This window comes from Dermochelys coriacea, chromosome 1, assembly GCF_009764565.3.
Source record: "Dermochelys coriacea isolate rDerCor1 chromosome 1, rDerCor1.pri.v4, whole genome shotgun sequence".
Lineage (NCBI taxonomy): Eukaryota > Metazoa > Chordata > Testudines > Dermochelyidae > Dermochelys > Dermochelys coriacea.
Window position 1 is genome coordinate 211501368 of NC_050068.2, and position 20870 is coordinate 211522237.

The 20870-nt window shown below is 49.2% G+C and overlaps 2 protein-coding genes across 7 annotated transcripts in view; one reads left to right on the forward strand and one right to left on the reverse strand.

Annotated features, from left to right (window-relative positions):
* PTPN6 (protein tyrosine phosphatase non-receptor type 6) overlaps nucleotides 1–20870 on the forward strand; it is a 22162-nt gene continuing 1292 nt past the window's right edge. The window contains exons 1-14 of one of the 6 annotated variants that reach the window (XM_038409428.2): nucleotides 3–133; nucleotides 385–488; nucleotides 7771–7893; nucleotides 8221–8410; nucleotides 12136–12358; nucleotides 13493–13609; nucleotides 13734–13847; nucleotides 14276–14372; nucleotides 14831–14910; nucleotides 15022–15171; nucleotides 15348–15479; nucleotides 15940–16094; nucleotides 19825–19892; nucleotides 20519–20670. In XM_038409428.2, coding sequence (XP_038265356.1) covers nucleotides 7833–7893; nucleotides 8221–8410; nucleotides 12136–12358; nucleotides 13493–13609; nucleotides 13734–13847; nucleotides 14276–14372; nucleotides 14831–14910; nucleotides 15022–15171; nucleotides 15348–15479; nucleotides 15940–16094; nucleotides 19825–19892; nucleotides 20519–20670 — 1539 coding nt within the window. In that variant the 5' untranslated portion in view covers nucleotides 3–133; nucleotides 385–488; nucleotides 7771–7832. Of the gene's footprint in view, nucleotides 134–384; nucleotides 489–6941; nucleotides 7494–7770; nucleotides 7894–8215; nucleotides 8411–12135; nucleotides 12359–13492; nucleotides 13610–13733; nucleotides 13848–14275; nucleotides 14373–14830; nucleotides 14911–15021; nucleotides 15172–15347; nucleotides 15480–15939; nucleotides 16095–19824; nucleotides 19893–20518; nucleotides 20671–20870 lie in introns of those variants that run through there. The other 5 variants (XM_038409409.2, XM_043501252.1, XM_038409419.2 and 2 more) reach the window with 5 other exon arrangements.
* The window catches only part of PHB2 (prohibitin 2), a 23685-nt gene continuing 16272 nt past the window's right edge, over nucleotides 13458–20870 (reverse strand). Inside the window, exon 11 of the mRNA XM_043501381.1 lies at nucleotides 13458–15400. The gene's annotated coding sequence lies outside the window, so the exon portion shown is untranslated. The remainder of the gene's footprint in view (nucleotides 15401–20870) is intronic.

Consider the following 20870-nt stretch of genomic DNA (forward strand, 5'->3'; position numbering starts at 1 on the left):
AACTCCGGCTCAGGGAGAGATTTGCAAGTGGTGAGACGGAAGCCCTTTGTCCTGGGCCCGGTTGCCTGATCTCAGGCTTCTTCCTTCTCCCTCTGCCCGTGTTGGGGGGGAAGTATTAGGGCTGGAGAGAGAGGTAAGTGGCATTCAGAGCCTTACTGACTGGATTAGACACACATGAGTCAGGGGACTCTTACCAGCCCTGATCTAGGAATGTCAGGTCTGTTAACCATCTTGTCCCAGGCCCCATAAAATTAGCCATGCTTTCCCTCTAAGTGCTACCCCCACTCCATGGGTCTGTAACAATCTTCAGTCCTGAACCCCCTTCCCAGGAAATTCTTCCTGTCTCCTTGGTATCTTCAGTATTGCTTATCTCCTTTTTACTAGGATCCTCTGGCTGAGAGCTGCAGTACTCCAACCCCTTGAGCCTCTCTTATTCCTTTCTTCTCAGGGGGGACCCCTTTGGCCGGGGACCTGATGCCATCCTGTGGGTGAGTGTATTTCTCCAGGGGGTTTCTTGGCTTTAGGGTGTGATCAAAGGACGCTGTGGTGGGAGAAATAGATAAGAAGTGAGAGGCAGACATGGGGAAAGTGAAGACCCTAGAGGGAATGGGCAAGGAGGCTATAAGGGAGCAGGAGTGATGGGATTCAGCAGGGCTGTATTGGGGGGTCAGTACTGCTCACCCTAGCAAAAGTAAAGGCTCATTTGCACTCAAGCACAGATGGGGAAGGGACTGGCCCATGTCTGATGGCAAGTCAAAGGCCGAGCCAGGAATAGAACCCCTGAGGCCAGGCCTCTCCCCACTCTAAACCACAAGCCCTGCTCCCCTTCTGGAGCTGGGAATTGAACCCAGGAGTTCTGACACTCACCAGAAGTGTTTGTTATGGAGATTCCAGCAGACAGCACTGCAGGATGGCACCTTCAGAAAGCTTCCTATACAGCCAAAAGGGCTGGCAGCTGAATTGTTTTGAAACGGCCACTGAAATTCTGAATTCTGCAGAAGGGTCTGGATTTCACAGTGTCACAAGAGTCATGGAACCCAGCATACTGGGGGCCCCTCTCCACCATGGCTTGAGCCACTTGTCCCTGACTGACATCTAAGCCATGGTCAGTACCCAAGGAATTGAAGTCCTTAGCGCTGTAGAAATGTCAGTGAGAATGGAATGAGGATCTTTAATGAGGTCTCTCCTCTCCCTCCCTGTCCCCATGCCCATGGTACAAGAACACAGGGGCATAGCTCCAATGTTCATTCTTCCCATCTGTCTTCCACTCTCTCTTTTCTCCTCTGGAGGAGGGACCAGGCAGAGCATTAACATAGCAACTGCCAGATCTGGTCTGTCTAGTCTAGTCTCCTGTCTCTGACAGTGGCCACAGCCAATTACTTCAGATGAATGTGAAGAAAAGCCCTTGGTTTATTGTGCAATAACTTGTTTCCAGGAGAAGTTTCTTCCTTAGTTAGTGATTGGGTTATGTTCGGAAGCAGGAAACTTACTATCCTTCTGTTTTTTCTTATCTAATGTAAATGTGGATGTTCTTGTTATCCATAAAAATGTCCAATCTTTTTATGAATCCTGCTAAGCCCATGGTATCAGAGAGACAAGGTGGGCACGGTAGTATCTTTTATTGGACTAACTTCTGTTGGTGAGGGAGGCAAGCTTTTGAGCCACACAGAGCGCTTCTTCAGGGCCTCACCAACAGAAGTTGGTCCAATAAAAGATAACTACTTAACCTGCCTGTCGCTCTAATGTCCTGGGACTGACATGGCTACAACTACACTGCATACAAGCCCTTGGTATGGCAGTTTGCAGCACTGAATTCCACAGACCAATAACACGTATTTAAAAAACAAATTCCTTGTTGATTCCTTTTACATTACATTACATTAGCTGCCTTTCAATGTCACTGACAGTCCCCTTGCTCATATATTCTGAGAAACAGTGCATAGGAGTGCCTGATTCACTTTCATTATCCAAGTCCGTATTATTATTAGACAGACAGCATAGTCAGGTGGAGTCAGGAGACCTGGTTTCTGTTCCAGGCGCTGTCACTGACTTGCTAAGTTTTCATGAGCAAGTCACTTTCCTCTCTGTGCCTCTTCACCTCTCACTCTTTGGCCTGGTTTACCCTTAAAGATTAGCTCAACCTAGCTATTTTGCTCAGGCAGGGGTGTGAAAATGTTTTCACCCTGGGCACCATAGTTAGGTTGTAAGCCCCAGAATAGACATGGCTAGGTTGAGGGAAGGATTCTTCTGTTCACCTATTTACTGCTCTTAGGCCTGGTCAACTACCTAGCTACTGCCTCTCTGGGAGGTGGAGTACTTACACTGACAGGAGAGCTACCTCCCGTCAGCATAGGTAGTGTCTTCGCTGCAGCGCTACAGTGGCTCAGCTGCACCACTGCAGCATTTTAAGACAGATGAATTTACCACATTGACAAAAAAAATCCTTCTGTCACTGTAGGAAGTGATAGCTGCAGCCTTTGTTCTGTCTATTTAGACTGTAGGCTCTTTGAGGCAGAGGCTATCTCTGTGTCTAATATGAATGCATTGCCTAGCACAATGCAGACCTAGTCTCCAGTTGCTTCCCTACCGCTACTGTCCTGTATAACTTTCTTGTCCCCTCTTATTTGTTACCTCTCTAAACAGTCCCAGTCTTTCCAGACCTGAGAGAGGGTAATGAGAGATGAGCACAGTGTTCCAGGTGAGGACATCCCACTGATTGGTGCAACATTGGGATAGTTCCAGTAATTCTTCTTCATACCATTGCTCTGCATCTTAAAGCCTTATTGGATTCTTTGATGGCTACTGCCCATTAAGCAAACGTTTCATTGAACCTCCACAAGGACACCCAGGTTCCAGTTAATTTAGAATCCAATAAGATGTAGGATGACAGAATTTCACCTCTCACCCCATGCTACTTGCTTTTCTTAGCAGCCTCTTGTGAGGGCCTTTAATAAAGGTTTTTTGAAAGCTACGTCAGCCAGTTTTCTTTAATCCACTATTTTATTGATAAATTCAAGGAATTATAATAGATGTTCCTTTGCAGAAGCTGTGATGTTTGTCCCTGTTTGTTATGTTCACACAGAGGGTTGGTTTAAAATGCTATTTTTAATCATCATTTCAGCCAATTTTCCTGGTACATAAGTAAGACCCTGTAGTCTGTAATTCCCATGGTCACTCTTAGCGCCTTTTTTCAAGGATTGGTACATTTGCTACCCTCCAGTATAGTTGCTGATTTTAATGAGAGTGCATGTTCTTGTTAGCAGCTCATCTGGTGAGTTTTATTTTTGCCCAGGTGCCTATTGCTGTTTAACTCCTTATTCTGATCCCTTGTGACAATCAGAATTTATCTCTGTGATCTAAACCTGCCCCTGCTACAGTGGAGCTGTAATTTCTGCCTACTCTTTACTGGACAGTGATGCTTTTGAATCATTGACATCTCTAACAAGATGTCTTTGTCTAACCTGAGTGCTCCTTAGCACCTATTAGCTGCTGCCCAGTCCTAGTTGAAGCAATTCCCCAAACTTTATTATTTTCCTGTGCCAGTAATCTAGTTCTCCCTTGACTAAGGTGCTGACCATTCTTTGTATAAATTCTCTCCCTCCCCCTGCCCCCCATCAAATTCCTGTGCCTATTAAATGTAAGTCCCTTTTCTTAACATTAGTTTCGTAGCCATATGTTGAGATTCTGAAGTTCCCCTGACCTAACTGGTCTTTGGTATGGAACTGGAAGCGTTTCAGAGCTGCAAAGCCCCTGGAACTAAGCATTCTTTCTAGCAATCTAAATTTAGCTTCCAGGACTTCTCTCCTATACTTCCCCGTGTCATCAGTTTCAGAGTGTACCACAGGCTCCTCCTTAGCCACCACTAGTAGTCTGTCTAGATGTGTAGGATCTGCCACCTTTGTAGCTGGTAGAAAAGTCACTGAACAGTTCTTACAGTCACCAGTTATCAATAGTCTAATGATCAAATCTCCACAAAACACTCAGCCTGTGCACATCTCACATCTGTATCCCCATTTCCTGGAGCACCCTTCTTGTGGTGAGGAGGAAGGACCAGCCTCCTCTACCTCTGTTGGAAGATGGATCCCATCTCTTTGACCCCCTAGTTCTCCACTTCTCCTCTTCAAATTTCAGAGTAGCAGCCGTGTTAGTCTGTATTCGCAAAAAGAAAAGGAGTACCCGTGGCACCTTAGAGACTAACAAATTTATTAGAGCATAAGCTTTCGTGAGCTACAGCTCACTTCATCGGATGCATTTGGTGGAAAAAGCAGAGGAGAGATTTATATACACACACACACACACAGAGGACATGAAACAATGGGTTTATCATACACACTGAAAGGAGAGTGATCACTTAAGATAAGCCATCACCAGCAGCAGGGGGGGGAAAGGAGGAAAACCTTTCATGGTGACAAGCAAGGTAGGCTAATTCCAGCAGTTAACAAGAATATCAGAGGAACAGTGGGGGGGGGGGGGTGGGAGGGAGAAATACCATGGGGAAATAGTTTTACTTTGTGTAATGACTCATCCATTCCCAGTCTCTATTCAAGCCTAAGTTAATTGTATCCAGTTTGCAAATTAATTCCAATTCAGCAGTCTCTCGTTGGAGTCTGTTTTTGAAGCTTTTTTGTTGAAGTATAGCCACTCTTAGGTCTGTGATCGAGTGACCAGAGAGATTGAAGTGTTCTCCAACTGGTTTTTGAATGTTATAATTCTTGACGTCTGATTTGTGTCCATTCATTCTTTTACGTAGAGACTGTCCAGTTTGGCCAATGTACATGGCAGAGGGGCATTGCTGGCACATGATGGCATATATCACATTGGTAGATGCGCAGGTGAACGAGCCTCTGATAGTGTGGCTGATGTGATTAGGCCCTATGATGGTATCCCCTGAATAGATATGTGGACAGAGTTGGCAACGGGCTTTGTTGCAAGGATAGGTTCCTGGGTTAGTGGTTCTGTTGTGTGGTGTGTGGTTGCTGGTGAGTATTTGCTTCAGATTGGGGGGCTGTCTGTAAGCAAGGACTGGTCTGTCTCCCAAGATCTGTGAGAGTGATGGGTCGTCCTTCAGGATAGGTTGTAGATCCTTGATGATGCGTTGGAGAGGTTTTAGTTGGGGGCTGAAGGTGATGGCTAGTGGCGTTCTGTTATTTTCTTTGTTGGGCCTGTCCTGTAGTAGGTGACTTCTGGGTACTCTTCTGGCTCTGTCAATCTGTTTCTTCACTTCAGCAGGTGGGTATTGTAGTTGTAGGAATGCATGATAGAGATCTTGTAGGTGTTTGTCTCTGTCTGAGGGGTTGGAGCAAATGCGGTTATATCGTAGCGCTTGGCTGTAGACAATGGATCGAGTGGTATGATCTGGATGAAAGCTAGAGGCATGTAGGTAGGAATAGCGGTCAGTAGGTTTCCGATATAGGGTGGTGTTTATGTGACCATCGCTTATTAGCACCGTAGTGTCCAGGAAGTGGATCTCTTGTGTGGACTGGTCCAGGCTGAGGTTGATGGTGGGATGGAAATTGTTGAAATCATGGTGGAATTCCTCAAGAGCTTCTTTTCCATGGGTCCAGATGATGAAGATGTCATCAATGTAGCGCAAGTAGAGTAGGGGCATTAGGGGACGAGAGCTGAGGAAGCGTTGTTCTAAGTCAGCCATAAAAATGTTGGCATACTGTGGGGCCATGCGGGTACCCATCGCAGTGCCGCTGATTTCAAGGTATACATTGTCACCAAATGTGAAATAGTTATGGGTCAGGACAAAGTCACAAAGTTCAGCCACCAGGTTAGCCGTGACAGTATCGGGGATACTGTTCCTGACGGCTTGTAGTCCATCTTTGTGTGGAATGTTGGTGTAGAGGGCTTCTACATCCATAGTGGCTAGGATGGTGTTTTTAGGAAGATCACCAATGGACTGTAGTTTCCTCAGGAAGTCAGTGGTGTCTCGAAGATAGCTGGGAGTGCTGGTAACGAAGGGCCTGAGGAGGGAGTCTACATAGCCAGACAATCCTGCTGTCAGGGTGCCAATGCCTGAGATGATGGGGCGTCCAGGATTTCCAGGTTTATGGATCTTGGGTAGCAGATAGAATACCCCAGGTCGGGGCTCCAGGGGTGTGTCTGTGCGGATTTGTTCTTGTGCTTTTTCAGGGAGTTTCTTGAGCAAATGCTGTAGTTTCTTTTGGTAACTCTCAGTGGGATCAGAGGGTAATGGCTTGTAGAAAGTGGTGTTGGAGAGCTGCCTAGTAGCCTCTTGTTCATACTCTGACCTATTCATGATGACGACAGCACCTCCTTTGTCAGCCTCCTCAAATGGAGTCTTGGGAAAGTCAGTTCTGAAGTGGGACTGCTCTGTAACATCCCTATATGCCATAGCTATTAATATTTCTCTCTGCATCTCCAATTCAGCTGCTTTGGCCTTAATATGCTGTATGTGGACTCTGCATCACCCATGTTGCTTGCACTAGGTGATGCATATGCAATTTGGTTGTGTAGGTATATGTGCTGCATTCTGAACAGTAACCTGGGTAGCCCCAACCCTGGCTAATCCACTGATGCTCTTCATCTCTGAGGCACATCCCAAAAGGATGGTCAAGGGCAGGGAGAACAAGGAAGGATGGTTTTGTAGTTAGAGCACTGGACTGAAATTTGGGAGACCTGCCCGGCTCTGCCTCAGACTCTTTGGGCAAGTCACTTCATCTACCCTGTGCCTCAGTTCCTACCTTGCAAGAGTGTTGGGAGGGTACTTTCTTTCAAGCTCAGCTAGATAGTTCAGAATAGCTGGGTATAGTCTCAGCTGCTTTCGGACCTTCATGGAGTGGCTTACCTGGTGGCAATAGACATTGTGGGTTGGGACTAATTGCACCACTGCAGCTGCTGGGCCAGCATTTGCTGTCTGCATTGGCCCCATACAAGTTTCTATGATCTGCTCTGCACCATTGCAAGAAGCTTTGTGTATTTGGTGTAAGCCTGTTACTGATATGTTGGTGGGGAAGGGAGTTACAAAGCCCAAATGCGTGAGTATAAGACAGGGCCACAGAAGAGTCACCAAAGTAACCCCATCGTGGGTAGGCAGGGAACACACCAAGAATAACTGAGAAGAAAAAGGGAGGGGGGAAAAAAAGCCAAAAGGAGAAGCAGAAGTTTGTGCAAAGCAGCTCAGGGCTGAGGAGCTGATGGCTCAGCGACGCTTCCTGTTCCCTGAGTTGTGCGCTATCTGAGCCACGCACTTGCCTTGCTTCTGTCTGTGCCCTGCCACAGGGAGAGAGAGAGTGAGAAGGGGAGGCAGAGTCAGAGAGAGGAAGATGGACTGAGAGAGGGGGACACTGGAGAGGTAGATGGCCAGAGTAACGCATCGGGAGCTGAGCATTAGGGAGTTGAGCAGAGACAGCAGACGCTTACTTCCCTTTTCTTGCCAGTGTTAAAAGCTCCTTTCTTTACGTTTTTCAAGTTCCTTTGGTTGTAGCTACCTAGCCTCTTGGCTGCTCTCCCTTGACGATGGTGAGGTAAGAGGGGAGCTGAGAAGGTGGTGGGGGGTGGGACAGGTGTTGGGGAATCATTTCACTTGCTCTAGCCTCCCCCCAGTACAGTCCTTTTCTGGGGATGGGCTGGGATCATATCCCAGGGGTGTGTGACAGAGGACCTTCCCAGGCCATCTGTTCTATGACCCCCTCAAGGGTTGGGATCTTTTTCGGGGGATCACTCTGCTCACTGTACAAACCCCTCATAGAGATATGGCTGTATACCCTCTGTCAGCATTCATTCTTTTCTGCTCTCCCCTAGGTGGTTCCACAGGGACCTGAGTGGACTGCAAGCTGAGGCCTTACTCAAGGGACGAGGAGTTCATGGAAGCTTCTTGGCTAGACCCAGTCGAAAGAATCAGGGAGATTTCTCCCTCTCTGTCAGGTGAGTAACTCAGACCCCATCCTGCCACATTGTCGCCATCCCAGGGATACGTGGATGCTTTGCTCTCTGCCTATTCCCCTGTTTACCAATACAATCCCCAGGATATATAAGGGGCTGTGCTTTCTAGCCCCATCGCTCCCTCCCTTCATCCTGCCCTCTGCCCAAAAGATACCCGAGGGGCATCATTGTCTGACCCACCCTTCATCCCTACTTCCTGGCCCCATCCCCCTGCAACCCATCCTGGGAGGGACTTTACTTTCCCTTCCCCTTTTCCTGACCCTCTCCTGTACTTCACCAGACTTCTCCCTGCCTCTTCCCTCAGGGTAGGTGACCAGGTGACCCACATTCGTATCCAGAACACCGGGGATTATTATGATCTCTATGGAGGGGAGAAGTTTGCCACGCTGTCTGAACTGGTGGAGTACTACACACAGCAGCAGGGTTCACTACAGGATAAAGATGGGACTGTAATAGACCTGAGGTATCCACTGAATTGCTCCGATCCCACTACAGAGAGGTATGGAGTAAGCAGAGCAACCATGAGTCTTTTACTGAGGGGCTAATGTTCAACTCCACAGCCTCGCCCTGCACACCTGGAGACTGAGGGGCTAATCCCGTGGTATGCCCCTCTTCACCCCCCTAAACACAGTTTTAGTACCAGACTGTCTGGGACTGAAAGCATAGCCTAGCCCCAACTCCAGAACTAACTAACTCTAAAATGCCCCCCTCTCCGCTCCTTTGCACGCAAGTCTGTGAAATTTCAATGTGGGCCCTGCTTATATTTGGCAACTTTGACTTCCGCTGTCTCATCGGTTTTGCTATTTAAATCTTGTTGCTAAAAGTGAAAATTGTGATGCTAGTTATAAGAAGAGGCCTCAGTCCAGTGTATGACCCAATGCCCCTCAGTCCTGCCCTGCAGCCCCCTTGCTATTCCAGTGCTGGCCTCCCCACACAGCTCTGCCAATGCCCCTCAGTCTTGCCCTGCAGCTCCCCTTGCTATTCCAGCCCTGGGCTCCCCACACAGCTCTGCCAATGCCCCTCACTCCTGCCCTGCAGCCCCCCTGCTATTCCAGTCCTGGGCTCCCCACACAGCTCTGCCAATACCCCTCAGTCTTGTCCTGCAGCCTCCTGCTATTCCAGGCTGGGCTCCCCACACAGCTCTGACACTGCCCCTCAGTTCTGCCCTGCAACCCCCACTGCTATTGCAGTGCTGGGCATCCTGCTGATGGACTTCTCAGTCCATGCTATTCCAGTCCCCACTCGGTCTCCCTCCCCTCCCCTATTTGCATGTGTCTTTGGCACTGTGTTCCTAAATCAAATCAGGTGGTTTGCACTGTGTTGTGCTCTCAGCCCCCTGGCGGTGGGTAGCTGTTCCACAGCGGTGCCCCTCGCCCTATGGCAGGGTTGCAGTCCTGTGTAGGGCGCAGCACGTGTGTCCCTCAGCGTTTTCTCTGCTCCAGTCAGGGCCGTTGGCTTGGGCTGGGGCTCTGCAGCTTCCTCCCTTACTATTGCGGTTGGAAACTTCTCTCCCCCCAGCTCTTACGAAAGCTCCTTTTCTCACTCTCTCCCTGAGAGATTTTCCATCACGTGTCTTCCCTGAGCTGGGTCACAGGGTGGTTAACTATTTCCTCTCTGCAGAGGGGGAGAACAGAGGCCCAGCCCTGCAGTGAGACAGGGCAAAAAGAGCCCCTCACCCCGGCAGGAAGGGCTGCCTGCCTCCAGCCCCCCACAGAATCCCAGGCTGGGAGGAGCCTGCCCTAGGTATCTGAAGACAGGCCAGCTCTTGTAAGGCATAATGAGGCTTTCTTCATTGCCTGGCCCCATTCACGTGATCAAGGTCAGGGTGACAGGGGGTTTATATCACTGTTATGTGACAGCCAGGGTCCACAGCCATTTACTTCAGTGTTAGTGGGTGTGTAAATCACAAACTGAACCTCGATGGCTTCCTAATCACACAGCCATTTCTTGGTCTCCAAACAGCTCCCTCTGCCCCTAAGCTGACATGCAAAATGATCGGCTGGTAGCGTGTGCTTTTACTAAGTCACCACAACCCAATGCTCAGACAAAGAAGAAATGTTGGGAATCGTTTTGGTTTGTGAGTGGTTTCATGAATCTGTTCAAGGTAGAAACAGACTGTGAAGAGTTGGAAGCCACATTACAGCAACCACTGAAGCACAGCCTGGACTTCAGAACAGGAGCATGAAATTGCCACAGCACCGATTAAATGTGAAAGAGGGGCCAAGTGAGCAGCTTACTGTCATGTCAAACGTGCCTGGGAATAGTGGCCTCAGGAAGAGGATTTGAAGTAAAACCAACTGCTTCTAAAAGAAAATTTGACAAATTCAAATAAGAAAACACAAACAACCCCAGCTCACAACAGCTGAGGAAGTCCTTCTAGCTGGATGGTCGAGAGGAGCAGTCCAGGGACCTCCAAACCTACTGGGAGCATTAAGAGGAAATTGCTGATGATGGGACCCTGTACAGAGGATGTTGTGTTGTAATACAACACAGCATGAAGGGAGAAGTACTGATCATAATCCATGGCCTCCAGCTGGGTACTAAGAATGCAAAAGAGAGTTGGAGGTTGCCTTGTCCAGCCACACAAGAATGCTGCCACAAAGGTAATAAAATTTAAATAAGATACCTCTGTGAATAGAGGAAGCCAAATGCAAAGGGATGGTTGACATCACGAGATACATGATCACTCTGGGTCTAGGGTAGAGCTAGATCTACTAGAACTAATAAGAACCTCTTATTAGTGAGCAAGTACTCAGCTTCTTAGAAGATTGAGCTGTTGCAGACCATGCTGAGTAGAAGGGAATAACTATTATGAAGCACTGAGCTCACCAGGGGATTCCACACGTGTTAGTAGCAGAGAATGGCCCACAATTCACGAGTGGTTCATTTCTGCTCTCTGCATTAATGTATCAGTTCCGCACCGCATGCCACGCCCTTATGTGCACTCAAATGCAGTCATTTAGCAGAAGTGTTGGTACAAACAGCAAAGAACTTGAGAATCAAAATTAAAAAGGGTCGTGGCAGATTCATGGAATCCCTATTTAGCTTTGAGTCTATCACAACTCACCTCACAGGCTTTCTTAGAGTCCCCATTCAGAGACCCATGGGCAGCAGGACACAAACCTTAGTGCCACCAGCTAATAGACTTCTTCAGCCAGAGACCAGTGACCCTGGAGTGCTTACCAAAGAGCAAGAAACTGCAATAGAAGAAAATTGACAAGAATGCTGGAGTCACCCCATTGCAAGTGGGAGAGAAAGTTAATTCCAAACAGGAAGGGGCTGGAAACCTTGTCAACAGCTGCACCACTCACTGAGAGGTTGTGTCATAGCCTCTCCTGAGGGTCAGTCCTACAGGAAGAACAGAAGACATGTAGACAAACCCAAGGAGTTTCCATTGACACTCTGTATCTAGTGGACACATAGAATGCTACTGAGAAGGCTTGTGCAATGGCAGAAGTAACACACATGCCTAGTGACTGACAGTGAAAACTATCAAGAGTAGTGAACGCAGACAGACCTACCTCAATGGCCAAAGAGATCCCTGCCAAAGGACCTGTTCTGGGAACAGGAAGTGGCTGTATGATCTGAAAGCCATCAAGCTTCAGAGATGACACATGTCCAATCTGAGTCAGAATAACCTTCTCCTTTGTCAGGGGGTGCAGGTTATTTACCTAGATCAGGCAATTTAGACATCCCATCTGTGTGTGTGTGTGATATTAAACTGGCTGTACTGCTTGAGCATTTGTATTATGTTTCATTTGATTTTCCAAATAAAGGGGGAATTGTAACTGTAGCTACTTACATCACTGGATACTGACCCTGGCTGTGCCCTGCAGTGAGTCACTGGTTAGTGACCCCTGCTTTGTTAGCCTCACCCCGTGAGGGGACTGGGCCAGAACATACAGCTCTTAACATCTCTCTCCCCCCACAGCATCTCACAATTATTAAACCTGTTTTCCACTTAGCTTTCCTCGGGCTCCCTGCCCCTGGCTCACCTGTCCCTTCTGTCCCAGGCCCCATCCACCTTGGCGCTCCTCAGGTACTTTCCCTCCTGGCTTCGCTCAGCCAGAGGCACCTTCCATTCATCTCTCCTCTAACTCTTGTTCCCTCCACTTCTTTCCCCCATCCCTCATCCCCATGTGCCCCAGGTCCTGTCCCTCACTTGGCTTCCCTCTGGCCCTGCAGCCCCCCATTCTTGTCTAACCCTGTCGCATTTTCTCCCAGGTGGTACCATGGGCATCTATCTGGCCCAGCAGCTGAGTCTCTGCTCCAGTCCAAGGCCACCCCCTGGACTTTCCTGGTGCGCGAGAGCCTCAGCAAACCTGGTGACTTTGTCCTGTCTGTCCTGACTGACCAACTCAAAGCTGGGCCTGAGGCCCCACCAACTGGGGCTGCTGGCACCCCTGGGGCACGGCTTAAGGTCACCCATGTCAAGATCATGTGTGAGGTGAGAGGGATGGGACGGGGTGCAGGGAAGGGAGCAAGCAGAGTGAGGAAAGGAAACATTTATCTGTGGCAGCTGTTTGATCTATTTTTACCAACAGGAAAATATGGAAACTGCTAGAATGTTTTTGTATCCCATAATGTATATGAAATCCATGCTAAGGGCTGGGCTATCTACTGTCGGGTTCCTTAGTCCTTGCCTGGTCTGACCAGTGGCTGTGGGGGAGTGTTGATTTTGCTGCATCCAGGATGAGGGAGGAGTCTAGTGCAGACACAAGTGGCAGGAAGACCAGAAGGGAGCTGGGTAGCAATGGGAGCTCCTACATTGGAGGGAGCAGAGATATGCAGAGCCTCAAAGGCCAGCATAAGGTGCTGGTCTGTGAGATTGAAGGAGAGGAGAATCTGGAGACTGAACCAGACAGTTATGCACCTGGGACAGGGAACAAAGTGTGACACGGAGGCCAAAGAGGAAGACAGCGGAGAGAAGAAAGGTCAGTTGTTTCTGGTCTCCTTGGCTCTATGGGGTTCTTCAAAATTCATAGGGAGTTCCAGAAATGAACTACTGAGCTTTGATGAGAAACTGAGGAGCTACAAGCAGGAGAGGAGACCTTGTTGAGGTCCCTAAGCCTAGCCTGGTGGATAAGATCAACCCACACATTTACTAGGTCTTCGCTCACTCCATACCATGATCCTGCTTTGAGGATGCTTTGAGCACAGGGTTGGACTAGATGACTTTCTCAGGTCTCTTCCAACCCTAATCTTCTATGATTCTAACATGGATGGGTTTGGGACAGTGGAGAGTGTATGCAGGTGAATTATGGGGAAACAAAACAACTGACCTTAAACAAGAGCTGGGGGGGAAGTTGACTTCTCTGGGTTTCCATGCAGCAGGACACCTAGGATCAGCTCACCAACTTACAAGTTTGATGTCATCAGAACAAGCTCTCAGTTGTCCATCATGCCAGGAGGGTGTGACACATACCACATGAGATGCACTGCTTCAAACTCAACAGGGCAAGACCTACCAGGGCTTCATGTCCCAGTGTAACAATCTCCTGTGGCACTGGTTGTCAGATACACCATGGGAAGCAGTGGGTCCATTAGGGGATGTGAATAAACACAGCTTTACTCTCTCCAGAATGGGAGATACACAGTCGGAGGTGCTGAGATGTTTGACAGCTTGGCAGACCTAGTGGAGCATTTCAAGAAGACTGGAATTGAGGAGGTGTCCGGATCCTACGTGTACCTGAAACAGGTAAATGGGGTCCTTGTGTCAGGAGTAGTTTTGGGAGCTTCACCCTCTGTCCCTGACTACAGCATGTGTCCAGCTCTGTTGTATCCCTCTTGCTCACCAAACCTTTCCCTTCTTCCTTACCCAGCCCTATTATGCCACCAGAGTGAACGCGGCTGACATTGAGAACAGAGTGCATGAACTAAACAAGCAGAGCCTGGCTGAGGAAACAGCCAAGGCTGGATTCTGGGAGGAGTTTGATGTAAGTGATTGTGTTGTAACTGTCTCCATGTCCTTCTGGGAAGCCCTGCTCTCAATCTTATTCTCTTTCCCTTCTCCATTAATGGATTCATCTCTGTCATAACCTCTGTATATAAGGTCATCTCTGTACCTGGCCCCTATTACCACAGAATCTGAGCGCCTCACACTCTTCAATGAATTTATCATCCCCATACCCCTGTGAGCAAGGGCAGGGTATTAGCCCCATTTTGCGGCTGGGGAACTGAGGCCACAGGAAGGCTGTGCAGAGCAGGGAAGTGAACCCTGAACCCAGAGCAGGTCTCACAAGTCTCCTAGGCTACTGCCCTAGTTACTGGACCATCTTTCCTCTGTGTGCTCCCATTCCCCTCAGTGCTCCCCCCACAATCACAGCAGGTTGCTCTGCCGTAACGATTACCCTTCCCCTTTCAGAGCCTGCAGAAACAGGAGGCCAAGCACCTGTATGATCGGCATGAGGGGCAGAGACCTGAGAACAAGGGAAAGAACCGCTATAAGAACATCTTGCCCTGTGAGTCCTGCCCTCCCATCAGGAAAAGATCAAGGGGCTGCATGTTCTTGCCTGAGTGGGAAGGCTTGCCACATAGAGCCCTGCTTAGTTACCCCAGAGGAAGCCTCAACCTGGCTGGGGTTTATTTGCCCTCCTGTGGGGATGAGCTACAAGGAGCCCCTGACTGGGTATTTAAGGCCATAAAGGATTTAGTGAGAGACATTGCCTCCTCTGCATGGCCTTGTGGGGATGTGTGTGTGCACATCTGGATAGACTGGCTCATTGGGTTGATCCGGCTCAGAAGGCAAGTGTGGGCACTAGGTTATATGGGATTCTTGGTCTGATCTAGTATGAGGGATGGTGGGGAAACAGGGTTTGATGGGCCCATTGGATTGATCTGGAGTATAGAGAGTGGGCTACATGTGAGACCAATGTCTGAATACCTCACTGTTGTGTTAACCCCTTCCTTGCCTCCCTAGTTGATCATTCTCGAGTCATCCTACAAGGCAGGGACCCAAATATCCCCGGAGCGGATTATATCAATGCCAACTACATCAAGGTGAGCCTCCAGAAATGCTGCCATGTCTTGGGGAGGGGGGCAGGGAAAGGGGCACTGGACACCTGGTTCCTGTAACCCCTGCCCTTCCCTTGTCCCTTTGCCCCTCTGTAGAACCAGCTGATCAGCCCAGATGAATTCACCAAGACATACATCGCAAGCCAGGGCTGCCTGGATGCCACCATCAACGACTTCTGGCAGATGGTGTGGCAGGAAAAATCACGCATCATTGTGATGACCACCCGGGAAGTGGAGAAAGGGAGGGTATGTATCTCAGAGGGCCTGCTGCCATGTCTCACACCCATCCTTCCTTCTTTCTCCATTCCCCTTCCCCCCCCACAGCCACTCACCACTTTACCTTTTTTTTTCTCCCTAGGGTTTTTTCTTCTCTGTTAGTCTCCTTGATTCAGTCTTCACCTTTTCTTCTTGTTTCCTCACAGAACAAGTGCGTCCCCTACTGGCCAGAGGAGGGCAGCACGAAAGAGTATGGTCCCTATATTGTGGAGAATATTGGAGAACATGATGCCCTAGAATACAAACTCCGACAGCTCTCTCTCTCACCAACTGACAACGTGAGTACCATGCTCCTGAGCATTAATTGTTCCTGGGACTTTAACTGTGGCTAAGCCTTCAAGGTTGGGAATTTGTAACTGTGGCATTTCAGGTAACATTAGGCAAAGGGAAATGGGACCTGTAACTTCTACCTTCCTGGTTCCAGTCTGGTCCCTGATTTGGGAGATGTGGGAGACTGGCAGGCTCGAGGATCAGGGAGTGGAGCATGGGCGCCTTCACCTCTAGGTCCCTGTTCCAGACCAGCCCTCCAGTCCAGCTGGAGGGCTTCATTGACCAAATATTGTTTCCCTCTCTCTGTCATTTGTTGTTTGGGAACCAAGTTGACCTGTTCTCAGTCTGGAGGCAGAGATCCTCAATCCCTTTGTCATGCAGGATGGGAACCTAAGGGGTTGGGGGACATGGGGAAGATGGGGTGGAACTGGGCACAACCTACCATGTGTGCGTTTTGTTGCCTCCTAGTGTAAGGCTGTGCGAGAGATATGGCAGTACCAGTATCTGAGCTGGCCAGATCACGGAGTTCCCAGTGAGCCTGGAGGGGTGCTCAGCTTCCTGGACCAAATCAACCAGAAACAAGAGAGAATCCCTGAGGCTGGGCCCCTAGTGGTGCATTGCAGGTGGGTGTGGGGCAGTGCCTGCTTATTTCAATGTTCCTGCTGCTGTGCTACAGGGAGTGGGTTGGGTGAGTCTACAGGGGGCAGTCTCCCCAAACACCACACTCTGCAGGGGTCACGGTGCAGCTGGAGGTGACCTCTGTAAACTGAGCACCCTGATTGCTCACAGTCATTAAAGATCGTGTCTGTTCCCCTGTGACTCTAGAGTGAATCCCTTTGTTCTGGCAAATCCCTGTGCTGGCTCTTCCTTTCCACCTCCCGAGAATCATAGAATATCAGGGTTGGAAGGGATCTCAGGAGGTCATCTAGTCCAGCCCCCTGCTCAAAGCAGGACCAATCCCCCCACTAAATCATCCCAGCCAGGGCTGTGTCAAGCCTGACCTTAAAAACCTCTAAGAAAGGAGATTCCACCACTTCCCTAAGTATCCCATTCCAGTGCTTCACCACCCTCCTAGTAAAAAAGTTTTTCCTAATATCCAACCTAAACCTCCCCCACTGCAACTTGAGACCATTACTCCTTGTTCTGTCATCTGCTACCACTGAGAACAGTCTAGATCCAACCTCTTTGGAAACCCCTTTCAGGTAGTTGAAAGCAGCTATCAAATCCCCCCTCATTCTTCTCTTCTGCAGACTAAATAATCCCAGTTCCCTCAGCCTCTCCTCATAAGTCATGTGCTCCAGCCCCCTCATCATTTTTGTTGTCCCCCGCTGGACTCTTTCCAATTTTTCCACATCCTTCTTGTAGTGTGGTGCCCAAAACTGGACACAGTACTCCAGATGAGGCCTCACCAATGCCGAATAGAGGGGAACGATCACGTCCCTCGATCTGCTGGCAATGCTCCTACTTATATAGCTCAAAATGCCGTTAGCCTTCTTGGCAACAAGGGCACACTGTTGACTCAAATCCAGCTTCTCGTCCACTGTAACCCCTAGGTCCATATCTGCAGAACTGCTGCCTAGCCGCTCGGTCCCTAGTCTGTAGCGGTGCATAGGATTCTAACGTCCTAAATGCAGGACTCTGCACTTGTCCTTGTTGAACCTCATCAGATTTCTTTTGGCCCAGTCCTCTGATTTGTCTAGGTCCCTCTGTATCCCATCCCTACCCTCCCGCGTATCTGCCACTCCTCTCAGTTTAGTGTCAACTGCAAACTTGCTGAGGGTGCAATCCATGCCATCCTCCCGATCATTAATGAAGATATTGAACAAAACCGGCCCAAGGACCGACCCTTGGGGCACTCCGCTTGATACTGGCTGCCAACTAGATATGGAGCCATTGATCACTACCCGTTGAGCCCGACAATCTAGTCAGCTTTCTATCCACCTTAGAGTCCATTCATCCAGCCCATACTTGTTTAACTTGCTGGCCGTATCAAAAGCTTTGCTAAAGTTAAGGAATAAAATGTCCACTGCTTTCCCCTCATCCACAGAGCCAGTTATCTCATCATAGAAGGCAATAAGGTTAGTCAGGCATGACTTGCCCTTGATGAATCCATGCTGACTGTTCCTGATCACTTTCCTCTCCTCCAAGTGCTTCAGAATTGATTCCTTGAGGACCTGCTCCATGATTTTTCCAGGGACTGAGGTGAGGCTGACTGGCCTGTAGTTCCCCGGATCCTCCTCCTTCCCTTTTTTAAAGATGGGCACTACATTAGCCTTTTTCCAATCATCCGGGACCTTCCCCGATCGCCATGAGTTTTCAAAGATAATGGCCAATGGCTCTGCAATCACATCCGCCAACTCCTTTAGTACTCTCGGATGCAGCACATCCGGCCCCATGGACAGCTTTTCTAAGTAGTCCTGAACCACTTCTTTCTCCACAGAGGGCTGGTCACCTACTCCCCATGCTGTGCTGCCTGGTGCAGTAGTCTGGGAAGTGGCCTTGTTCGTGAAGACAGAGGCAAAAAAAGCATTGAGTACTATTAGCTTTTTCCACATGCCTATCACTAGGTTACCTCCCCATTCAGTAAGGGGCCCACACTTTCCTTGACCCCCTTCTTGTTCTAACATACCTGTAGAAACCCTTCTTGTTACTCTTAACATCCCTTGCTAGCTGCAACTCCAAGTGTGATTTGGACTTCCTGATTTCACTCCTGCATGCCTGAGCAATATTTTTATACTCCTCCTTAGTCATTTGTCCAGTCTTCCACTTCTTGTAAGCTTCTTTTTTGTGTTTAAGATAAGCAAATGTTAAGCCAAGCTGGTCGCCTGCTATTTATTATTCTTTCTACACATCAGGATGTTTTGTTCCTGCAACCTCAATAAGGATTCTTTAAAATACAGCCAACTCTCCTGGACTCCTTTCCCCCTGTTATTCTCCCAGGGGATTCTGCCCATCAGTTCCTGAGGAAGTCAACATCTGCTTTTCTGAAGTCCAGGGTTTGTGTTCTGCTGCTCTCCTTTCTTCCTTGTGTCAGCATCCTGAACTCGACCATCTCATGGTCACTGCTTCCCAGGTTCCCATCCACTTTCGCTTCCCCTACTGATTCTTCCCTGTTTGTGAACAGCAGGTCAAGAAGAGCTCTGTCCCTAGTTGGTTCCTCCAGCACTTGCACCAGGAAATTGTGCCCTACACTTTTCAAAAACGTCCTGGATTGTCTGTGCACTGCTGTATTGCTCTCCCAGCAGATATCAGGGTGATTGAAGTCCCCCATGAGAACCAGACCGTGTGATCTAGTATCTTCTGTTAGTTGCCTGAAGAAAGCCTCATCCACCTCATCCCCCTGGTCCGGTGGTCTATAGCAGACTCCCACCACGACATCACCCTTGTTGCTCACACTTCTAAACTTAATCCAGAGACTCTCAGGTTTTTCTGCAGTTTCATACCGGAGCTCTGAGCAGTCATACTGCTCCCTTACATACAATGCAACTCCCCCACCTTTTCTGCCCTGCCTGTCCTTCCTGAAGAGTTTATATCCATCCATGACAGTACTCCAGTCATGTGAGTTATCCCACCAAGTCTCTGTTATTCCAATCACATCATAATTCCTTGACTGTGCCAGGACTTCCAGTTCTCCCTGCTTGTTTCCCAGGCTTCTTGTATTTGTGTATAGGCACTAAAGATAACTTGCTGATCTTCCTGCTTTCTCATTATGAGGCAGGAGTCCTCCCCTCTTGCGCTTTCCGGCTCATGCTTCCTCTCGGTGTCCCACTTCCACACTTACCTCAGGACTTTGGTCTCCTTCCCCAGGTGAAGCTAATTTAAAGCCCTCCTCACTAGGTTAGCCAATTTGCTTGCGAAGATGCTCTTTGCTCTCTTCATTAGTTGGAGCCTGTCTCGGCCGAGCAATCCTTCTTGGAACACCATCCCATGGTCAAAGAATCCAAAGCCTTCTCTCCGACACCACCTGCATAGCCATTCGTTGACTTCCACGATTTGACGGTCTCTACTCGAGCCTTTTCCATCCACAGGGAGGATGGACAATAACGCCACTTGTGCCTCAAACTCCTTTATCCTTCTTCCCAGAGCCACGTAGTCAGCAGTGATCTGCTCAAATCCACCCCAAGATCAGACTGGAGATCCCATTCTCATTTCCTGTCCTAATCTCTTGAGCAGTGTTTGTGTGCTGCTGCTAAACAATGCCATGCCACACCCCAGAGGTGGCTGTATTGTAGCAGTGGGTGCAGGACAGCCTCGGAAACTCTTGGAGTTGCTGCCAGTGGCTGTAAGTTGCTGGAGGAATGTGTACATATGGTAATGACATCTCCTGACTTCTGCTTGTGCCCTTCTGTGCAGTGCTGGGATTGGCCGCACCGGAACTATCATCGTCATCGATATGATAGTGGAGATGATCTCCACCAAGGGTAAGCTATTTCCCATGCCCATGCTTTACCTGTAGGGCTCTGCCCCATGGCCAGTCTTCTCTGCCAGCTGGGTCCTAAAGGCCACTTCACTAGCTGGGAAATATCAGGCATGTGAGTGTGAGAAAGTGGTTGCCTGAATATCCCAGGGCCTTAATGGCAGGGGAAGGTGACCTCACCCCTTTGACACAGATCCCACCCTTGGGCCAGGGCTGAGAAGGGGTGCAGGGGGCTGTCACTGGGGATTGTAACTGACCCGTTGGTGGAAGTCTGGCAATGCCTGCTGTCTGTCTGTCCCCGGATAGTAGTTGGATCTCTGGTGCTCTCATTTGTGGATATAACTGCCCAGTCAGTAGAGCACTAGTGTTGCCCAGGGATTGGCACTCCCACTTGGTAGACTTAGAGGCAGGCAGGCAAGGGAGAGGGAGTAGCTCGAGAGAACTGAGGTCTGAAGGTACCAGTGTCTCCTCCCACCCTGGGGAGTGGGAACCTGCTGGGATTAGGTTCCTCTAGGATTTTGTCTGGTGACCTCGCAGGCTGGGGATAGATGTATGGTGAGGAACTCATTGCAGCAGCCTCCAGCCCATAATTGCCTCTTTGCACCCTGTCCCCCAATGCATCATCTCCAGGGCTGGATTGCGACATAGACATCCAGAAGACCATCCAGATGGTAAGGGCTCAGCGCTCAGGAATGGTGCAGACTGAGGCCCAGTATAAATTCATCTACATGGCCATCTGCCAGTTCATAGAGACCACCAAGAAGAAACTGGATGTTATGCAGGTGAGAGTGGGGACACCGTGCACTCAGACCCAGGAGATGCTGTGCTGCTGGCGGTGCTGTCTGTAATAGCCTGATCATGCCCCATTTCCTCATGTCCTAGCTTGGCATAAGGGGCCACGAGGCAGCTGCTCTTTGTCTCCTGCTGCGCCCCATTACCCCAAACCCCGGTGCTGTGCTCTGTCCCATTCTCCAGTCCTCTC